At 49.2% G+C, this 19,701-nt stretch overlaps 3 protein-coding genes and 1 long non-coding RNA gene across 4 annotated transcripts in view; 3 read left to right on the forward strand and 1 right to left on the reverse strand.

Moving 5' to 3' along the window:
- The window catches only part of LOC118992216 (uncharacterized), a 30,879-nt gene extending 20,991 nt beyond the window's left edge, over positions 1-9,888 (reverse strand). The window contains exon 1 of the long non-coding RNA XR_005067600.1: positions 9,251-9,888. This is a non-coding gene — a long non-coding RNA (uncharacterized LOC118992216). The remainder of the gene's footprint in view (positions 1-9,250) is intronic.
- LOC118992228 (zinc finger protein 569-like) overlaps positions 1-19,701 on the forward strand; it is a 159,532-nt gene that overhangs the window by 43,880 nt on the left and 95,951 nt on the right. The gene's annotated exons all lie outside the window — the stretch shown is intronic.
- LOC118992212 (zinc finger protein 501-like) lies at positions 483-1,954 on the forward strand. The gene is given in 3 exon segments (XM_037053914.1): positions 483-1,228; positions 1,231-1,317; positions 1,320-1,954. Coding segments are annotated over 3 exon segments (1,134 nt in total). The 5' UTR covers positions 483-570; the 3' UTR covers positions 1,709-1,954.
- LOC118992218 (zinc finger protein 420-like) overlaps positions 10,059-19,701 on the forward strand; it is a 40,948-nt gene continuing 31,305 nt past the window's right edge. The window contains 3 exon segments of the mRNA XM_037053919.1: positions 10,059-10,238; positions 11,157-11,225; positions 14,924-15,050. Coding sequence (XP_036909814.1) covers positions 10,170-10,238; positions 11,157-11,225; positions 14,924-15,050 — 265 coding nt within the window. The 5' untranslated portion in view covers positions 10,059-10,169.

Below are 19,701 nucleotides of genomic sequence, written 5' to 3' on the forward strand. Positions count from 1 at the left end.
AGGACAGCCTCCAGGTGGAAACAAAAATTGAGGCGTCTAGGACACACATGGGATGGGATTGGAACGGCTGTGGTCAGCGTGGAGGGACGAGTGTGCGCCATGAGTGTCCTGGCCCCAGCCACAAGGGACAGGACACTCTTGGGCAGTGTAGGAAGGTGGGTGCTTGGTGGGCCTGTGGGGACACAGAGAACCAGCACACCCACATGTGAGTCATCTTTTACTTTACCGTTTCTAATTACAGTCAATGATTTGAGAAGCACAAGCATGTGAGACAAGGCCTGGAAATGAGGAGTTTGGTGCAGTGAAGACTCACTGTGTTTGGGGGAGCCTTTGATTCATGCCTCCAAGCCCACCGTCCTCCTCTTTCTCCTCAGAGGTCTGTCTTCCCACCCGAGCTGGGCTGTCCACCTTTGCACCCACTCCCAAAGGGACATATCTTACTCTCCACTCCCCTCCTTCAACCTCACTGTCTCACATCACTGCTTCCCTTCCCCCTCTGTCCCCACGACAGGCTGTCCCCTGCTCTTAGGCTGTGCCTTGTGGTACTTTGGGAGGATCTTCCCTCCCAGCATGGTTGACTACATGTGTGTCGCCATCTCTTTCCCCCTCCCCTCAGACGTGGAGACTAGACCCGACGCGAAAGACCCACAGGAGGATGATTGGAAAGACAGACCATCTGTTGTGGTCACTGCAGAAGGACCCACGAGGAATGGTGCCCAGGGTTACAACTGTGAAGGGACACAGAGTGACTGGGTGGGGAGGCAACAGGAGAGTCCAGGCACCTGTCTGGGGAATTTGGACGTGTCCCAAGTGTTAGCCCCTGAATATTGTGAATTTAAGACATCCGTCCACCAAAGCCCCACGTGGGCCCCGATGATGTCGGAGGGACCTAGGGGAGCAGAGACGCACCCATTGGCCATGTGTGGGAAGGACTCAGGTGCTTCAGTGCTCGTTCCTCCCTCCAACCTCAATGCAGAGAAGCAGCCCTACGAGTGCGAGGAATGTGGCAAGGTCTTCAGCCATAACTCATCCCTGAGGATGCGTCGACGAGTCCACACTGGGGAGAAGCTCTTCTCATGCCACACGTGTGGGAAACAGTTCACCCAGCAGTCATCCCTTACCGTCCACCAGCGTGTGCACACTGGGGAGAAGCCTTACATGTGTGGGAACTGCGGCAAGGCCTTCAGGCTGACGGCGCACATCATCTTACACCAAAGGACGCACACTGGGAGAAGCCATTCACGTGCGGGGACTGCGGCAAGGCCTTCAGACAGAAAGGGAATCTCAAAGAGCATCAGAGGATGCACACTGGGAGAAGGTGTACGTATGTGGGGACTGTGGCAAGTCCTTCAGCCAGAAGACTCACACTGGGGAGAAGCCGTACCAGTGTGGGGACTGTGGCAAGGCCTTCAGTCAGAACGAGTACCTCATCCTGCACCAGAGGACGCACACCGGGGAGAAGCCCTACACGTGCAGCCAGTGTGGCAAGGCCTTCAGGCAGTACTCCTCCCTCAGGATGCATCGGCGTGTGCACACTGGAGAGAAGCCCTATAAGTGCAGCCATTGCAGCAAGCCCTTCAGCAAAAACTGCTCGCTCAGGAAGCACAGGCATGTGCACACCGGGGAGTCACCCTGTCAGTGCTCCCTCTGCCACAAGCGCTTCATGACACGCTTGTCCCTGCAGGAGAATGTGACCAACCACCTCTGAGGAGAAGCTTTATGAGTATGGCTGGTGCAGCAAAGCCTCCATCAGGAACTTCTTGCTTTCTGCCCACTGGAGGATCCACATGGGAGAGAAGCCCTGCGAGTGTGACATGTGGGGGAAACCTTCCGTGGGACCTTAAACCTCACCAGACACATAGCAGGGAGGTGTGGAGCTCAGAATCCATACCCGACAGGTAGGTCATAAGCCCATGGGCAAGTGCCAGACTTGATATTGGAGCCCACGCGTAGAATGCAAGAGAAGTCCTACTCATGGCAATACTAGGGATGTGGGTGCCGGGGATAGGCCATGCCGTGCTCACCATCTGCAGTGCCGTGTGGAAAGTAAGGCCCCTGCAGGTCTGGTATCTGGGAGTGTGTCCAGAGGCACTGCAGTTCCTGACTGAGGTGNAGGATGCACAACGGGGAGAAGGTGTACGTATGTGGGGACCGTGGCAAGGCCTTCAGTCGGAAGGAGACCCTCAGTGAACACCAGAGGACACACAATAAAGAGAAGCTGTACACATGTGAGTAGTGTGGAAAGGCCTTCATCCAGAAAGGGTACCTTATCCGGCACCAGAGGACGCACACTGGCGAGAAGCCGCTCATGTGTGGCCACTGCGGCAAGGCCTTCAGACAGAAAGGGAACCTCAAAGAGCATCAGAGGATGCACACTGGGAGAAGGTGTACGTATGTGGGGACTGTGGCAAGTCCTTCAGCCAGAAGACTCACACTGGGGAGAAGCCGTACCAGTGTGGGGACTGTGGCAAGGCCTTCAGTCGGAACGAGTACCTCATCCTGCACCAGAGGACGCACACCGGGGAGAAGCCCTACAAGTGCAGCCAGTGTGGCAAGGCCTTCAGCAAAAACTGCTCGCTCAGGAAGCACAGGCATGTGCACACCGGGGAGTCACCCTGTCAGTGCTCCCTCTGCCACAAGCGCTTCACGACACGCTTGTCCCTGCAGGAGAATGTGACCAACCACCTCTGAGGAGAAGCTTTATGAGTATGGCTGGTGCAGCAAAGCCTCCATCAGGAACTTCTTGCTTTCTGCCCACTGGAGGATCCACATGGGAGAGAAGCCCTGCGAGTGTGACATGTGGGGGAAACCTTCCGTGGGACCTTAAACCTCACCAGACACATAGCAGGGAGGTGTGGAGCTCAGAGTCCATACCCGACAGGTAGGTCATAAGCCCATGGGCAAGTGCCAGACTTGATATTGGAGCCCACGCGTAGAATGCAAGAGAAGTCCTACTCATGGCAATACTAGGGATGTGGGTGCTGGGGATAGGCCACGCCATGCTCACCATCTGCAGTGCCGTGTGGAAAGTAAGGCCCCTGCAGGTCTGGTATCTGGGAGTGTGTCCAGAGGCACTGCAGTTCCTGACTGAGGTGGAGAAAGCTGACTCGTGACCTTGGACAACGCATTTAGTGTCTCTGGTCTCCCTCTTCTCCACAGGAAAGTGGAGGAGGGAGAGGATGGAGGAAGAGGAGGAGGTGAGCTCCATGGGGACATTGTCTCTTTGTCAAACATGCGTGGATTTAGTCCAAAGATCAGGTTGTTCCCATCTGTGTGTTTCCTTGTTTTCCCCACACACGGCCCCTAGTTTCCCTGCAACACCAGCTGGAAGGTCCCAAGCTCAGGAGCTGTGGGAACCACCTGTGGTTACCAAGTGGCTCACGACGAGGAAAAAAATTTTTTTTTTCAGGATTAGGAAGTAACAATCTTCAGATTCCAAAGTATCTCACATTGGTCTTTTAAGTTTTTCAAAAGTAAAAGTTTTAATTTAAAAAGTGAGACCAACGTTGTTTTAAACAGTCGCCAGATGTGAAAGATGCAGGTACCGGTTGTCCTGTCCAAATGAGTGTCAGCACTTGTGGGGAGGGAGCACAAACCTGTCTGGGGAACACCCAGAACCAAGCAAACCTGCACCAGGCCACTTCCCTCTTGCAGTCTGGCTTCCTGGCTTGGGAATGGTCACACCATGTCTAATGCTTATTATCAGAATGGTTTTCCCTGGGGTTTTCTGGTCTCCCGTGACCATTGATATTAGTAGCGGGAAATTACATCTCTCCCTCTCCCCACCACACACATCCCCACACCAGCAGCACTGGGAGGTTCATTGATTTCTCATCTCCTTTCCGTGGATGCTCATTTACCCAATAAACATCCCCTATGTCATCAGGGGAATTTTCCTTTGGGCCAAATTTCTTCAGGAACTGCCTAAAGGGAAAGTGTCCTTACAGGTGAGATCACCTGCTTTCCTGACGGGCTGAAAGGTGCTAAGAAGTGGAGGAGAAGGAGAGACAAGTGTGCAGCTGGCATTTTCTTCACTTCTGGATTCGATGTGACACAGGGAGGTTCATGCGACTGATGTCATGTACAAGGGCATGATGGAATTGGGTCACGTGGGAGCCTGAGTTGTTTTCTTTCCTGCTCAGTGGTCGGGGAGAGGCTGTTTGAAGACATAAGAAAGTGAATACCTAATCCATGAACACCTAGGATTTTTGCATCCTCTGATGAGCAGGAATCTCAAGAAACAAGAGGCGCTAGGTGAACAGCGAGTCATTCAGTGCCTCCTCTGTTCCAGGTGCTGTGTGTCTAGCCGTGAGCAAGCCACAGCCCCTGGTCCCACGGAGCCCCCACTGCTCGTTACTGAGCGAGATCACAAGAGATGAGATAGAAAGTGATTGGAGAATCTATTTCAGCTTCGGCAGTCAGGGAGGGTCTCTCTCAGAAGATGACGCTGGAGCACAGCCCCAACTGGCAAAGAGAAGACAGCTGTATAAATATTGGGGGACAGGACAGTGTCCTCCCAGTCCAGGGCTCAGTGCAGATTGGAAGAGAGGAAACATTGACAACATCCATGGATTCATCCTTAGCAGGTTGGCCAAATCCATTAGGATCTGTCTGTGTAAGAAATGGTGAAGCCCTGGCTGGTGTGGCTCAGTGGATTGAGTGACAGCCTGCGAACCAAAGGTTTGCCAGTTCACTTCCCAGTCAGGCCATGTGCCTGGGTTGCGGGCCAGGTCTCTAGGGGAGGGGGGGCACGTGGGAGGCAACCACACAGTGATGTTTTCTGTTTCTCCCTCCATTCCCCTCTCTTTAAAAATAAATAAATAATCTTAAAAAATGGTGAGGAAGAACTGAAGATACCGATAACTGAAGATGCTCTGAGGTACAGCATTAAATGAAAACACGAACAATTGACAGTAGTATCTACTGTGCACTCTCCTTTGTGTTTGTACTGTTTTTATCTTTTTTTAAGAACTACAACTTCAGCGAAATTTATTACATGTTAGCAAATAGGAGCATAAGATAGGGAAGACAATATGAAAAGTGGAAAGCTTCTATTTTTCGTACTTTGCCTTTAAAATGTCATTTCTCGTGGACAAAACCTCATGAGATCTACCATCTTTTCTTTTTATTCTCACTGGAGGATAGGTTTATTAATTTTATGGGAAGAGAGAGAGAGAGAGAGAGATCTGAGAAACATTTATCCTTTGCCTTCCATATGCACCTCCACGTGGGATCCAGCCTGCAACTGAGGTATATATCTTGACCAGAAATTGAACCTGAAAGCTTTTGTATGGGAAAGCGCTCCAACCAACCGAGCCACCCTAACAGGGCATAAGAAGTACCCTCTTAACCCAGTTTTATTTGTACAAGATGGTACCATTAGAGGATTGTTTTGTACAGTAGATCTCTAGGACTTTTTCTCCTGCATAACTTAGACTTTATGCCCATTTACGGTTAAATTAGGTTAAATCTTTTCATGTTCATGTTGTGGGTTTTTTTTCCTGCGTGACATATTCGCTCTTCAGCCTACAAGGTGCAAGTTGGCCATAGTTTTTTTGAAGTCTACGTTTTTTGGCCTCTGGTTCTTTGGTGTCCAAATAGAAGGAATCAAGCAATGAATGCATAAAAAACAGAAATACAGATTGATTTCTCTCTCTCTCTCACTAAAACTGGAAAAAAATTCAACCAATGAATGCATTAAGTAATTGGAAAAACAAATCTTTCTCACTCTCAAACAATTAAAAATTTTAAAAAGTGAAGTAGATTCTTCTCCTTGTGGGGTGATCCTTACTTACAAGTCTTTTCTTGGTGCCATACGGCCCTGCTTTTTAGGCCCCCACTGATGGATGGCCCAGAGGAGGGAACAACAGATCCCCTGCCTGTGGCTTGGTCTCCTGGCAGGGCCTCACCCAACAGGGTTTCCATGACTGTGGGTCACTCAGCTGCACAGACCATGGGCTGCACCCAGACAACTGTTGTACTTGATTCAGCTCACTCATTTTTATTCTTAAATTAATGAGTTGCCCACATGGAAACACTGGGAAGTTTTACATTCATAAGCATCACCTTTTACTCATTTAACCCTTCAGAAAAAAGTCACGGAATATCTTGCATGTGCCAAAAATAGTCCTAACAGCTGGAGACTCAGCAGTGTATTAGACACATACAGTCTCCACTGTCATGGAGATGACATTACAGAAAGCAAGGCAGATGCCAATAAAGAAAAAGCATTTTTAATATAAAGAAATCTAGTTCATAGGATTTGAAATCAAAAGCCACCAGGCCAACAACTCCATGAAAAGTTTGAAAAGTAGAGAAGAGCTAGAGTTGTGTAGGTCTACCTGATCAAAAGTTCCAGCCAGGGCCTGGCTGGTGTGGCTCAGTGGACTGACTGCCCACCTACGAACTGAAAGTTCACCAGTTCAATTCCCAGTCAGGGCACAAGCCTGCATTGAGGTCCCAGGTCCCCATTTGGGGGCATGTGAGAGGCAACCAATTGATGTATCTCTAGCATGTCCATGTTTTATCTCTTTTTCCTTTTCTTCTCTCTACTAAATAAATAAATAGCTAAAATCAGACCCTGAAAGCTTCCTGTTCCTTAAATAGTTGTGGAAATCATTCTCTTAGGGGAAGGGGACACACCTCTGGTTTCTCTTGCACTATTTAGCACAGCGTGGGTGTTTTATGAATGTCTGTGTCTTGAGCGATGTGAGCAGCTGTGCTTTCTCTGGTGACCAGATCTTTGGGAAGAACAAACATCCATCCATTCATTCACCCCTTCCAGAGTTGCTGGATTTTTATGCCAGGGGGTCATTCTTGAAGACACTGCACCATTCCAAACCTGCATAATACAAGGCCAACCCTAACTAGAGATGATTGGCATGTCTCTTCACCAGCTAAAGTGATCCTAAAGTAACAAACACTGCTTACAATTTACACAAGTGATCATATTAGACAGTTAAGGATTTTTAGAAAATTTTAAATTGCAAGAGTTCTCATCATTCAAAAAATGCCACTCAGGCCCTGGCTGGTGTAGCTCAGTGGATTGAGCGCGGGCCTGCGAACCAGACGATTGCGGTTCGATTCCCAGTCAGGGCACATGCCTGGGTTGCAGGCTCGTTCCTTGCAGGCCAACTACCAGCAGGGGATGCACGGAAGGCAACCATACATTGATGTTTCTCTCTCTCTCTTCTTTCCCTCTAAATATAAATAAATAAATAAAATCTTGAAAAAAAATAAATACTTTTAAAAAAAGAAAAAAAATGCCACTCAAATAAGTTTTTAAGTGTTTATAATTCAAAGTATCATAAAATGTAGTCATGCTGTATTCTGATACACAATATCTTTGACCCCACCTCGCACCATAAAAACTAGAACCTTGCAAGTAACTTACATATCCTGACAGCCCTCCTGCAATTTTCCACAATCCAAGTAACCATCATCATGAATCCTTGCATGTCTGTGCTTTGTTTTTTAATTTTTTTGGGGGGGTACATTTTCCTCCACAATTGTTTTTGAAACTCCGTGTTAATAATTTCAGTTGGGTGGTAGACATGCCCTGCCATTCCAAAAGACAAAGATGCCTTTTAAAAATGTGCAGTTTTTGCCCTCATTCCCCAAGACCTAAGAGAGCTTTGTTTACTGGCAATAGCGGGGCTCTTTTCCAGGTGCCTCTGTTCTTTGTAGTAAGAGGTACAGAGTTCCCTGCATTCTGCTTAGGGAACCAATCAGGGACAGCTCCAGCCAGTCTGACCAAGACACCTCTGACAGGTCGGGGGAGGGCTTTCACACAATGAGGTGGTCTATGGGAGGAGGGGTCCGTACCACGCACAGCTCAGGTCGCCTGGCTCAACAGCTTGAATGAGTCTATCTCAAAGGGGATACAGCCCAGACCCAGTGGCTCACTTAGATGGAACATCACATGGTGAACCAAAATGTTACAGGTCACAATAGAATGATGTTTCTCTCACATCGATTATTTCTCTCTCTATCCCTTCCTCTCTCTCTAAAATCAATACACATATCCCTAGGTGAGGATTAAAATAGAAAAAGAAGTGCCCTGGCTGGGGTAGCTCAGTGGATTGAGCATGGGCCTGTGAAGCAAAGGGTCGCCGGTTTGAGTCCCAGTCGGGGCACATGCCTGGGTTGCAGGCCAGGTCCTCAGTAGGGGATGCGTGAGAGGCAACCACACATTGATGTTTCTCTCCCACTCTTTCTCCTTCCCGTCCCCTCTCTCTAAAAATAAATAAATAAAATATTGGGAAAAAAGAAAAGAAAAAGAAGTCACTAATCACCACCTAAGGCAGCTGCGGTTTGCAATTTTGTGGTCATTGAGACTTTCAGCAAATGCTATTTTAAAAAAGATTTTATTTATTTATATTTAGAGAGAGTAAAGGAGGGAGAAAGAGAGGGAGAGAAACATCAACACATTGTTGCCTTTCATGCAGCCCCCACTGGGGACCCAGCCTGCAACCCAGCCATGCGCCCTGACTGGGAATCAACCAGTGACCCTTTGATTCGCAGCCAGGCAGTCAGTCCGCAGTGCCACACCAGCTGGGGCAGCAACTGCTTTTGCACTTGGCTTTGTGGTTCACAGTGTAAGAGTTCCCCCATCTGGAGACCTCTTTCCCACCCCAACTCCCTATGTGAATGCCCTTGACTGTATCAGTATCCTCATGTGGAAAGTAGCCTGGTTGCCAGGAATAAATTATTTTCTACATTTTAATGATACAGATAGCCAGGCAGGATGGGTGAGGGGATGCAAGGGCAGGAAAAAAAGGAGCCACCTGAGGAGACCTCTATCTCCCTGGGCAAAGGTGAGGCTGTGGGTGGGGTCTTGTTGCCTAGGAAACCAAGATCCTGCTTTTCCCTTGGAGCACCCTATCCTGGAGGCAGATACCCTGCCCCAGGCGAGAGGGCAGCAGGAGTAAGTATTGCACTGAGTAGGTGAAACGCTAGCAAGGTGATTAGAGGAGGGGACAGCCCTCCTACCCAGTAGTGATAACTGATTCGGGGTGGGGCCGGGGAAGACAGGCAGGTGCACCACGGAGGTCAGACTGGCCACAGCGGGGGAAGTGCAGGACCTAAGGCTAACCTGTCAGTCTAGCTTGGGAAGAACAAGCGATTGGTCATGCTAGACCACCCCTGTCCCCAGCACGCGGAAATGTGTAAAGTTCACTTAGCATTCAGGCCATCCCACCCCTAAAACTAATATAAACCCAAAGTAAGGAAGGTCCTTTCTTTTGCCCACCTGGCGCACTTAGAGTGCAGTGAGTTAGAGCGACCATGCGGCCCTGGAAAGCGGCCTGCCTGACCGGTTCCTGCGGTTTCCAGGAGGGAGGTTGAAACAGGACAGTGGCCGGGAGCGAGCTGAGCTGCCTAGGTGACTACTCCTGGGCACCTGCGGTTCCTGAAAGACAGTACTTTGAATGGGAGCAGGAACGTGACACGGTCTTCTTTTTGGTCTGGCAGAGGGCAGCTGTGTTTTTCCTGAGGTTCTCCGGAGGGGATGGGTTTTGAGACAAAAATCTGCCGTTCTCCGTGACCCTGCAGCTACTGAATTAAAACGTTTTTCCTTTCTCACCAGCCGGTGCCTCTAGAACTTGCTTATTGCGGGGAGGGCGGCACGGGCAGCAGAACCCCCACTTTGTTCTGTAACAATAACATGACCAGAGCAGGAGCTGTACAACGACGGGAAGGGCTCAAACTTCTCAAACTTCACTTGCTTTCTTGCACGCTTCCTGTGCACGCCTTACAAATTTTCTGCAAATTTGTCAAGTCAACATGTCAAGTCAGCATGACAATCAGGACCCCTGGCAGGATGCTGGAGGTCTGCAGAGGGTCTGAAGCGTCTTTTCCGGCCTCCACCCACACTGCGCCTTTTCTGCAACGTCCCCCTCCGCATCTCCCTGCTCTCCTCTGTCCCTTTCCCCCTCCGCCCTGGCCCCCACTTCGTCCTCCCACCCCGCTCCTGCCTGGTCCCCGTCCTGCTCGCTCGTCCTCTTCCGGCTTCCGGAACCACCAGGAGCCTCAGCCGCAGACTCCGCCCTCTCGACACCGGGGCCGCGCGCGGGGGCTTCTGGGACGTGGAGCCGCAGGCTGGCCTCTCAGGCTCCCGTCGGGTCAGCAGCGCTCCCTCCGACCGGAGGCCAGAGGGGGTTCTGGGAAGCATGGTCTTACTGGCCCGAGCACGCGCATTGCGATCGGAGGCCCTGGCGGACGCCGGTCACTTTCCTGAGGTAGCCCTGTGGTGACTCTGGCGGCGGAAGGGGCCAGGGAGGAAGTAGGGAGCTCGCGGTGTAAGGGAAGGGGCCTGAGAGGCTTCGGGAGCGGGTACGGATGGGTTGGGGATGTGCGGGTGAAGGTGGCGCTTGTAGCTGTGTGTGTGTGTGTGTTACCCTGAGACCCCCCCGAGGCGGTCTCTGTGAGTGTGTCTCCGTGTCTGTCACCACGTGTGGCCTCCTGTGTCTCCCCTTTGCTCGTGTGTGTGTGTGTGTGTGTGTGTCGACTGCCTGTCTTGGTCTCTCCTAGGTCCTTCAGTGTCCACGTCTGTGTGCGTGTCTGTCTTTGTCACCTTCCACCATCGGGGGTCGACCTGGGTCTGATCTTTTCCTCTGCACTTGTGTGTCTGGGGTGATGAGTGTGTCTGTGGGGGGGGGTGCGTTCCTCCTGTCCAGGTTGTTCTGGTGTTGGGGTGACTTCTGGGCCCTGGTGCAGCACTCAGAACCAGGGCTGAGGCAGAGGGTCCTGTTCCTCCCTCCAGGCTGTGGGACTGGCTGTGTGCGCATGCGTGTGTCGGGGGTGTGTCTACGTGGATGTGACGTACATTTGCACCGAGCAAATGTACCCTGCATACTAGGACGAATCATAATCCTAGCCTTATCATCTTGGGTGCATGTCTTCTATTTGGGGGCTTCAGTTTCCTTGTCTGTGAAATAGGGTAAATGGAAATAGCCTCCAAACTGTAGGGTATCAGGAGAATTAAATCAGCCATGTTTGTGGATCACCTTAAATGCCCTTGGCCCCCAGCAGGCTTTCACTATTAAGAAGTGTGCCCGCCCCTGTCTGCTGTCGTCTAGGGGGTGTGTCTGTCTGTTGTTCTGCATTGTAGATTGGGCCTCTACCTGGTCTCTCATTTTGCCTTTCTCCTTCTACAGCCTGCCTGCGCCCCCGTCATCATGGGCACTGGAAGGATGGCCACCCAGCCTCTGACCACAAAGGCCCTGGTGAGTCATGTCCCCCTCTCACATCTCCTTCCTTAGGGTTAGGCTCCTGGGCAGGGATAATTCTCTCTTTGCCCCACAAATTCCCTCAGGGTCCCAGCCCCTGGCCCGTGATTCTCCTGATTCTGTGTCCACCCTGAGTTGGGAGAGTACTGTCCTGACACTGGTGTTTTTCTACCACAGGGGACAGAATAGCTCAGGAGTGAGTTGTCCTACCCTGGGGTCTCTCAGGAGACACCAGTGGGCATCTGAGAAGTGGTGGCTTAAACATATTCAATGAAATTGTGACAGAGGCCCTGGGCAGTACCTGCTGGGCAAGGGGCCTTCCGAAATGGGCAGGTGGCACTGAATGCTCAGGGGACTGGAGGGGCACTAGAGGAGGACTCCTGTAGTGAGGGACCTGAGAGTTCGTGGCTGTGGCCGTGATGTTTTGTGATGTTTTAGTGGGTGGCCATTTCTGGTATTTTTCTCTAAATTTCCTTCGTCGGAAGAAATTCTTTACAATAAAAACACACAGATGTAGTGCATTTGGTTAGAGGATCAGCTTGATATGCCAAGGTTGTGGGAGCCATCCCTTCACATACAGGAAGCAGTGAAGTGAACAATAAGTGGAACAACATCTTTTTCTCTCACGCCTTCTCTCAAATCAGTTGTGTATGTGTGTGTGTTTCCTTGTTTGATTGTTTGTTTTTTAACTTTTAAAAGATTTTATTTATTTATTTCTAGAGAGAGAGGAAGGAAGGGAGAAAGAGAGAGAGAGAAACATCATTGTATGGTTACTTTTCATGCACCCCCTAGTGGGGACCTGGCCCACAGGCCAGGCATGTGCCCTGACTGGAAATCAAACCAGCAACCCTTTGGTTTGCAGGCCTGTACTCAATCCACTGAGCCACATCAGCCAGAGCTCTTTCCTTGTTTTTGTCATTACTGGAGGATGTTCACTGAGTTGCAAGGAGAGAAGAGAGAGAGAAACACAGATGTGAGAAAGAAACATCAATTGGTTAGTCCCATATACACCCCAACCCTGGATCAAATGAACAGTGTTTTGATGTACGGGATCACTCCAATCATCTGAGCCAACCAGCCAAGACTAGGCATATATATTTACCCTACATTTTTTATGATTTTTTAAATATTTTTTTAAATTATGGAAGGTAGAGCAACCGTGTAAAGATTTAAGTTTTTTTCTTTTTAGAGAGAGTGGAACGAGGGAAAAGTAAAGGAAGAGAAACATCCTTGTGGGAGACAAACATCAATGAGTTGCCTCTTGCACGACCCCATCTGGGGACCTGGTCTGCAGGCCAGGCATGTGGCCTGCCACACCAGTCAGGTCTTTATAATTTCTCCAGGGGCGATTCTTTGTAGAGGAAGGTGATGGTGGGTGTTTTTAAGCCCTTTCAGAGGTTTTCATAGTTATGAGTTAGGGACAGTTTATTCCCCTAGTATCGTGCAGCAAGGGCTTCCATTATTTCACATTGTTGGTTGTTGGTGCTTGTTCTGCTCATTGAGTACAAATAACAAGTGGTATAAACTGTCACTGTGGTAGGTGGCAACTGATCCCTTTCTGAAGAGCATCATTTGTTGTATTAGTGAGCTTCGATTTTTAGAAAATGTTTTTTTTTGTCATTTGGGCAGGAAAGCAAACTGTATTTATCCTGTGTTTTCCTGATCCTCAGGAAATTTTGTTTTCTTGAAAGGTCTAACTTTTTAAATATTAGTTATTTTTAGAAGAGGAGAATAGAGGGAGAAAGAGAGGGAGAGAAAAGAAACATCAATATGTGATAGAAACATCAATTGGTTGCCTCTGATATGTGCCCCCAATCACTGACTGTACCCTTAACCTTTGGTTATACAGACAACTCTCCAAGCAGCTGAGTCACCTGGCCAGGGCTTCACATTTCTTATCAATGGAAACACACAGTATGTGGTTCTTTAACTCTCTCTGCTTTCACCTAGCCTCACGTTTTTGGTGTTCATCTCTGTTGTAGCAGGTGTTATTTTTTGTTGCTGTATACTATTTCTGTTGTCCAGGTAGACCCTGTGTTTGCATTTATTTGGAAGTGTACATTTGGGTTGTTTCTACCTCTTGGTTTTTATTAGTAATGCTACTGTGAACACTCATGAACAGTTTTTTGTTTGAACTCCTCATTTCTCTTGAGTGTAGGAGAGGAAATTGTGGGTCCTTTCATAACTGTACATTTAATCATTTAAGGACCAATCTGTTTTCCAAAATGGCTGCACCATTATGTCTCCACTATTACCTTCTCCGTGATTGTTGCCTTGGTTTCTTCCTTTAAAAACATTGTAGAGGATTCCCGACAGTTGTCATTTCTACATGGTTGGGATTTGGAGGTTCAATTTTTTTATCTGTTTTAGTGTAATTACACTCTCATTTTTCTAAATAGAGCCTGCCATGGCTGGGTTGCTCAGCTGGTTGCACCATCATCCTGCACACCAATATCTTGAGGGACTAGATCTCTAGTCAGTCTTGTGCATGAGGCCAAAAAACAATGTCTGTCTGTCTGTATGTCTGTGTGTCTGTCTCTCTCTCTGACACTACCTTCCTCTCACTCTAAAATCAACAAAGATGCTCTGGTGAGAAATTTTAAAAAATATTGAGCCTGATTTCAGCTCTTTGGAACTGGGTGAGGTTTTTCTTGTGGCGAAGTGGTTTGTGTCATTAAACAAGAATCCAAAACAGAGGGAGCCCTGGGTTTGTGGCCTTAATCATGAGCCCGCAGTGTACTCAGAGGGCTTTGGTGCCCTTGGAGGGAAGCCCCATTTCCAGGAGAATCTCGTGACCCTTTTGAGGAGGACTCCTGTGTCTCACTCACCACACCATAGCTGTTCCATGTGGGCCCCCTGATGCCCAGGACCTTCTCCAGGTTTCAGCCTGTCCCAGCCTGGGCTTGGTTCATGGAGCCTGCTTGGGAAAAATTTCATTAAGTGAGTTTATTCAGGTGGGAATGCTGTGAATATGAGTTATATTTTAACAATTTAAGTGAAATAAGTACAATAATAAAGGGGGACAGGTGGTGGATGAGTTTGTGGCCTCAATGGTTATTTTAAAAGTTTGTACTTACGGGATTGACCAAAAAGCTTGTTACGTTTTTTTCCATAAAGTAAAAAGACATTTATCATTTCACCACTTGTTTATTTGGATATTTTAGCATCAGCATCTCCAGTGTTTTCCATCTGCCATTTAAACCTCAGGTCTTGGTGCACATGCCCCACCTGGAACCTGCCATCAAGGACCAAACCACATGCTGATCTGACCTGTCAGTGTGGTATTGCCAGTAATAGGTCCCTTATGGGTTTTTGTTTCACAGTGTGAGATGATATATCATTGAGGTTTTAATATGGTGCTCTCTGATGATGTGTCATGTTGAGTATTTTTTTCATGTGTTTTTGGCCATCTGTGTGTTCTTTTTGGAGAACTGTCTACTTAGGTTTTTTGCCCATTTTTGGATTGTGGTGTTTGCCTTCCTGTGAACAGCCCATAGTTTGTCCATCCGAGGACCATCCCGTGTACTCAGGCACCAATGACACTGAGTGGCCAGGCCCTTCAGAGCTCCGCACCTTGTAGATACCACGTCAGGTGCATCCTGTGTGCCTTCCTGATCCTCTCGGCCCTTCTGGCAGCACCTCCCGACCATTGTGAGGAGGGCCCTTCGGTAAGTGGTGTGCACTTCCTCTCACAGGGGTCGGTGACGTTCAGGGATGTGATTGTGGACTTCACCCAGGAGGAGTGGCAGCAGCTGAAGCCTGCGCAGAAGGACCTGTATAGGGAGGTGATGATGGAGACCTACTGGAACCTGGTCTCGCTGGGTAAGGGGACTGCATTAGTCACCATCTTCCCGTCACTTCAGATTGACACAGAAATAGAAAAGATAGATGGGTCTGACATGCAGGACATTAATATTACCTGACACTGAAAATAAACTTAATAGATGATTAAGTGAGGAAGATTATTTACCATATGTATATAACAGTTGGAAGATCATAAATATATCAATAGGTCCTTGAAGTAAACAAGAAAAAGACCAAATGAATGATAGAGAGATGGACCTAGCTTATCAGCCTGAAATTCACAGATGTAGAAATGCATGGAGTTACACTTTTACAAAAGATTTTTAAACCTTACCAATAGTCAAAGAAGTACCAGTTGAGTTACAAAAATACAGTTCTTGCCCATGAGCTACACAGAGAAGAAAAAGAATAACAGCCCTGGTCAGATGTAGCTTAGTTGGTTGCAGCTTCGTTCTGTACACTGAAAGGTTGTCAGTGGATTTCCTTTCGGGATACATACCTAGGTTGTGAGTTTGCTCTCTGGCTGGTCACGTATGGGAGGCAACCAAAGGGCGTTTCTATCTCTCTCTCTTACTCTCTCTCTCTCTCTTTCCCTTTCCCCACTCTTCCTGCCCACTCCCTTTCTCCCTCTCTAAGCATATCCTCAAGTGAGTCATAAAGAAAAAAACAGCAACTGCACCCTGTATTATGAGGGTGCAGGGAAAGGGACTCTTCATTTTAGGAGCATGGAGTTGGAACAACTCATTTGGAAGATAGTTTGGTGTTGTCAACTAAATCTCAAAAGATGAAGGCGATGCGTGTGGTCCCCAGGGTACTGGAAAGCTGCTGGAGGGTTTGGTCTGACTCCTGAGCTCCTCTTCCCACGGAGTGGACAGTGGGTTGTAGAGTGTGAAGGAGGCTGTGTCCTTGTGGCCATGGTGGTCCGTCGGTCTGGTCCAGTTCAAGGTGTTCTTTTGTGTGGTGGCATTTGTTAACATTCGGGGCAGTGGAAGGGAAAGGGTGAGTCAAGGACTGCCAGTCAGTCTTTTTTTTTTTTACTGATTAAAATATTTATTTTCTTAATGGTTAAACATAAAAAATATATAAATATATGTAACATAATATATATAATATAATATATATAACATAACAATATATATAACATAAAATTGGCTATTTAACTATTTTGTTTTTGACCATTGAACTCTTTGACGCGTACACTTCCATGCATGGGTTCCTTCACATTGTTGTTCACCCATCACCACCATCTACCTCCCCTTCATCATACCCAGCTCACAATCTGTCCCTCTAAAAAACAGCTTGCTGTCGCCCTCCCTGAGCCCCGGTACCTATGTCCTGCTTTCTGTCTCTATCAAATGCCTCGTACGAGTGGAATCGTACAGTATCGATCACTGTGTGCCTGACTTATTTTGCTAAGTCTCTTTGATGGGCCTTTCTTTCTTTATAGTATTTGAGATCGGAGGATCTGAAATCCCAGGTCTCTCATCCAATGCGTTAGGTATGCGATACCCGAGAGGGGTGCCAAGTGGGCCTCGGATTATTCCTTAGCAGAGCTCAGAGAGGGGTTGTGTGTGTGGGGGCATCCACTTAGGAGGTGTTAGCATGGAGAAGAGACACAAATCCAACCTCCCAATACCCAGGGGGTGGGCCTCAAAGTTAGGGATTGTGGGGCTGTTGGGGATTTAANAGGATCTGAAATCCCAGGTCTCTCATCCAATGCGTTAGGTATGCGATACCCGAGAGGGGTGCCAAGTGGGCCTCGGATTATTCCTCAGCAGAGCTCAGAGAGGGGTTGTGTGTGGGGGCATCCACTTAGGAGGTGTTAGCATGGAGAAGAGACACAAATCCAACCTCCCAATACCCAGGGGGTGGGCCTCAAAGTTAGGGATTGTGGGGCTGTTGGGGATTTAAATGGGGGAAGGAGAAGAGCTGCTTATCATTCCCGCTTTGTTACCTTGTAGGAAGGAAGGCTCCGCGTTGCTGGATCTTCACTTTTTTTTTTTAAGATTGTATTCATTTTTAGAGAGAGAGGAAAGGGAAAGAGAAAGAGAGGGAGGAAAACACAGATGTGTGAGAGATACACTGATTAGTTGCCCGCATAGCACTCCAGATGGGGACCTGGCGGGCAGCCCAGGCCTGTGCCCTGAGTGGGAATCAAACCGTGACCTTTCAATTCACAGGCCGGCACTCAATCCACTGAGCCACACCAGCCAGGGCTGGATCTTCACTTTCTTAGTGAGATTTTTGTGTAAGATCTCACAGTTTTTAGAATTTGGGAGGAACCCTGATGTCCATGTGCAGAGCCTAGAACTCAGGACAGCTCCCTAGACTGGAAACAGAGACTGAGGATTGCATGGGACAAAGCATGAGGGGACTGGAGCAGCTGTGGTCAGCAGGGAGGGAGGGTCATGCAAAGAGGAGGGTGTGGAGCCAGCTGTCAGGCTCCGTCTCTCTGGGGCAGTGTCATAAGGAAGAGCTTTGCTGGGGTGTGGGAGTCAGGGCCACCAGCACATCCACAGGAGTGTCAGCTTTTACTGGATCATATCTAATAACAATTGATGCCTTAAGAAGCCAAGTTGGCTGGGGGCGTGCAGGACAGTGCAGTGAATCCTCACTGGGTTGGTGGGATCCTTTGGTCCACTCCTCCAAGCCTGCCTTCCTCTTTCACTTTGGGGTCTGTCTGTGCAGCTCTGAGCTCCCCTGGCTGCCTTTGCATACACTCCCAAAGGGACCTTTCGTGCTCTCTGCTCACCTCACTACAGCATATTGTCTCAGCTCACTGCTTAACTTCTCCCTTGGTTCCCATGACAAGCTGTCCCCTGTTCTAGGCTGTGCCTTGTGTCTTGAGAAGGTCCTCCCTCCCAGCAGTTTTAACTGTGTAGTCACCTTTTTCTCCCTCCCCTCAGATTTGGAGACTAGACCTGACCTGAAAGAATTGGACCCACAGGAGGACAACTGGGGAGGCAGGCCATCCATTGCAATGACTGCAGAAGGACCTACGAGGAATGGTACCCAGGGCTGCACCTATGAAGGAACAGGAACACAGGGGAACTGGGTGGGGTGGTCACGTGGGAGCCCAGTGACCTATCTAGGGTGTTTGGACATGTACCAGGCATTAGCCCCTGAATGTTGTGAATTTACGAAATTGGTGCACCAACACCCTATGCATGCCCCAACAAGATGGGTAGTAGAGAAAGGAGAGAGGACGCACCCGTTCCCCATGTGTGGGAAACACTCAGGTACTTCAAGCCTCAGTCCTCCCTCCAAACACTCTGCAGAGAAGCCCTACAGGTGCCGGGACTGCAGCATGGCTTTTAGCTACCACTCGTCCCTGAAGGAGCACCAACGAATCCACACCAGGGAGAAGCCTTTCTCGTGCACCACATGTGGTAAGCAGTTCACCCTACGGTCTTCCCTCTCCTCCCACAAGCAACTGCACACCGGGGAGAAGCCGTACGTGTGCTTGGACTGTGGCAAGGCCTTTACGCGGAAGAGGAGCCTCATTGTGCATCAGAGGACACACACCGGGGAGAAGCCTTATACTTGCAGGTACTGCGGCAAGGCCTTCACCCGAAACATGTACCTCATCATACACCAGAGGACACACACTGGGGAGAAGCCGTATGTGTGCCAGGACTGTGGCAAGGCCTTCACCCAGCACAGGAGCCTCATTGTGCATCAGAGGACACACACTGGGGAGAATCCGTACACATGTGGGGAATGTGGCAAGGCCTTCAGCCAGAAGGCGCACGTCATGCAGCACCAGAGGACGCACACTGGAGAGAAGCCATACAAATGTGCGGAGTGCGGAAAGGCCTTCAGCCAGAAGGCAAACATCGTCCGGCACCAGAGGACGCACACCAGGGAGAAGCTTTACACATGCAAGGACTGTGGAATGGCCTTCAGGCTAAACAGAAAACTCATTGAGCATCAGAGGACGCACGCCTGGGTGAAGCCCTATTTCTGTAGGGACTGTGGCATGGCCTTCAGTCAGAATGATTACCTCATCACACACCAAAAGACGCACATCGGGGAGAAGCCTTATGTATGCTGGGACTGTAGCAAAGCCTTTAGGCAGAAAAGGAGCCTCATTGACCACCTGAGGACACACACTGGGGAGAAGCCGTACACATGTGGGGACTGTGGCAAGGCCTTCAGCCGGCAGGAGTGCCTCAAAGCTCACCAGAAGATACACAGCGAGGAGAAGCTGTATGCATGTGGGGAATGTGGCAAGGCCTTTAAACATAAAGGGTACCTCACCGTACACCTGAGGACGCACACTGGGGTGAAGCCATACGTGTGTAGTACCTGTGGCAAGGCCTTCAGCAGGAACAGGAGCCTTGTCATGCATCAGAGGATACACACAGGGGAGAAACCGTACCCTTGTGCAGACTGCGGAAAGGCCTTCCGCCGGAATGATCACCTCATCATGCATCAGAGGACGCACACGGGCAAGGAGCCGTGTACCGTGGCCAGTGCAGCAAGGCCTTTAGGCAGCACTTCTCGCTCAGTATGCACTGGTGAGTGCACGCCAGGGAAAAGCCCCACACATGTAGCCAGTGCAGCAAGGCCTTCAGGCTAGACTTCTCACTCAGGGAGCACCTGCACCTACCTGCACACTGGGGCGGCGCCTTAGTTACAGCTGCAGCCAGTGTGGCAAGTTCTTTAG

The sequence above is a fragment of the Sturnira hondurensis genome, unplaced genomic scaffold (genome assembly GCF_014824575.4).
Source record: "Sturnira hondurensis isolate 20B ecotype Veracruz unplaced genomic scaffold, ASM1482457v3 Scaffold0008151, whole genome shotgun sequence".
NCBI classification, from domain to species: domain Eukaryota; kingdom Metazoa; phylum Chordata; class Mammalia; order Chiroptera; family Phyllostomidae; genus Sturnira; species Sturnira hondurensis.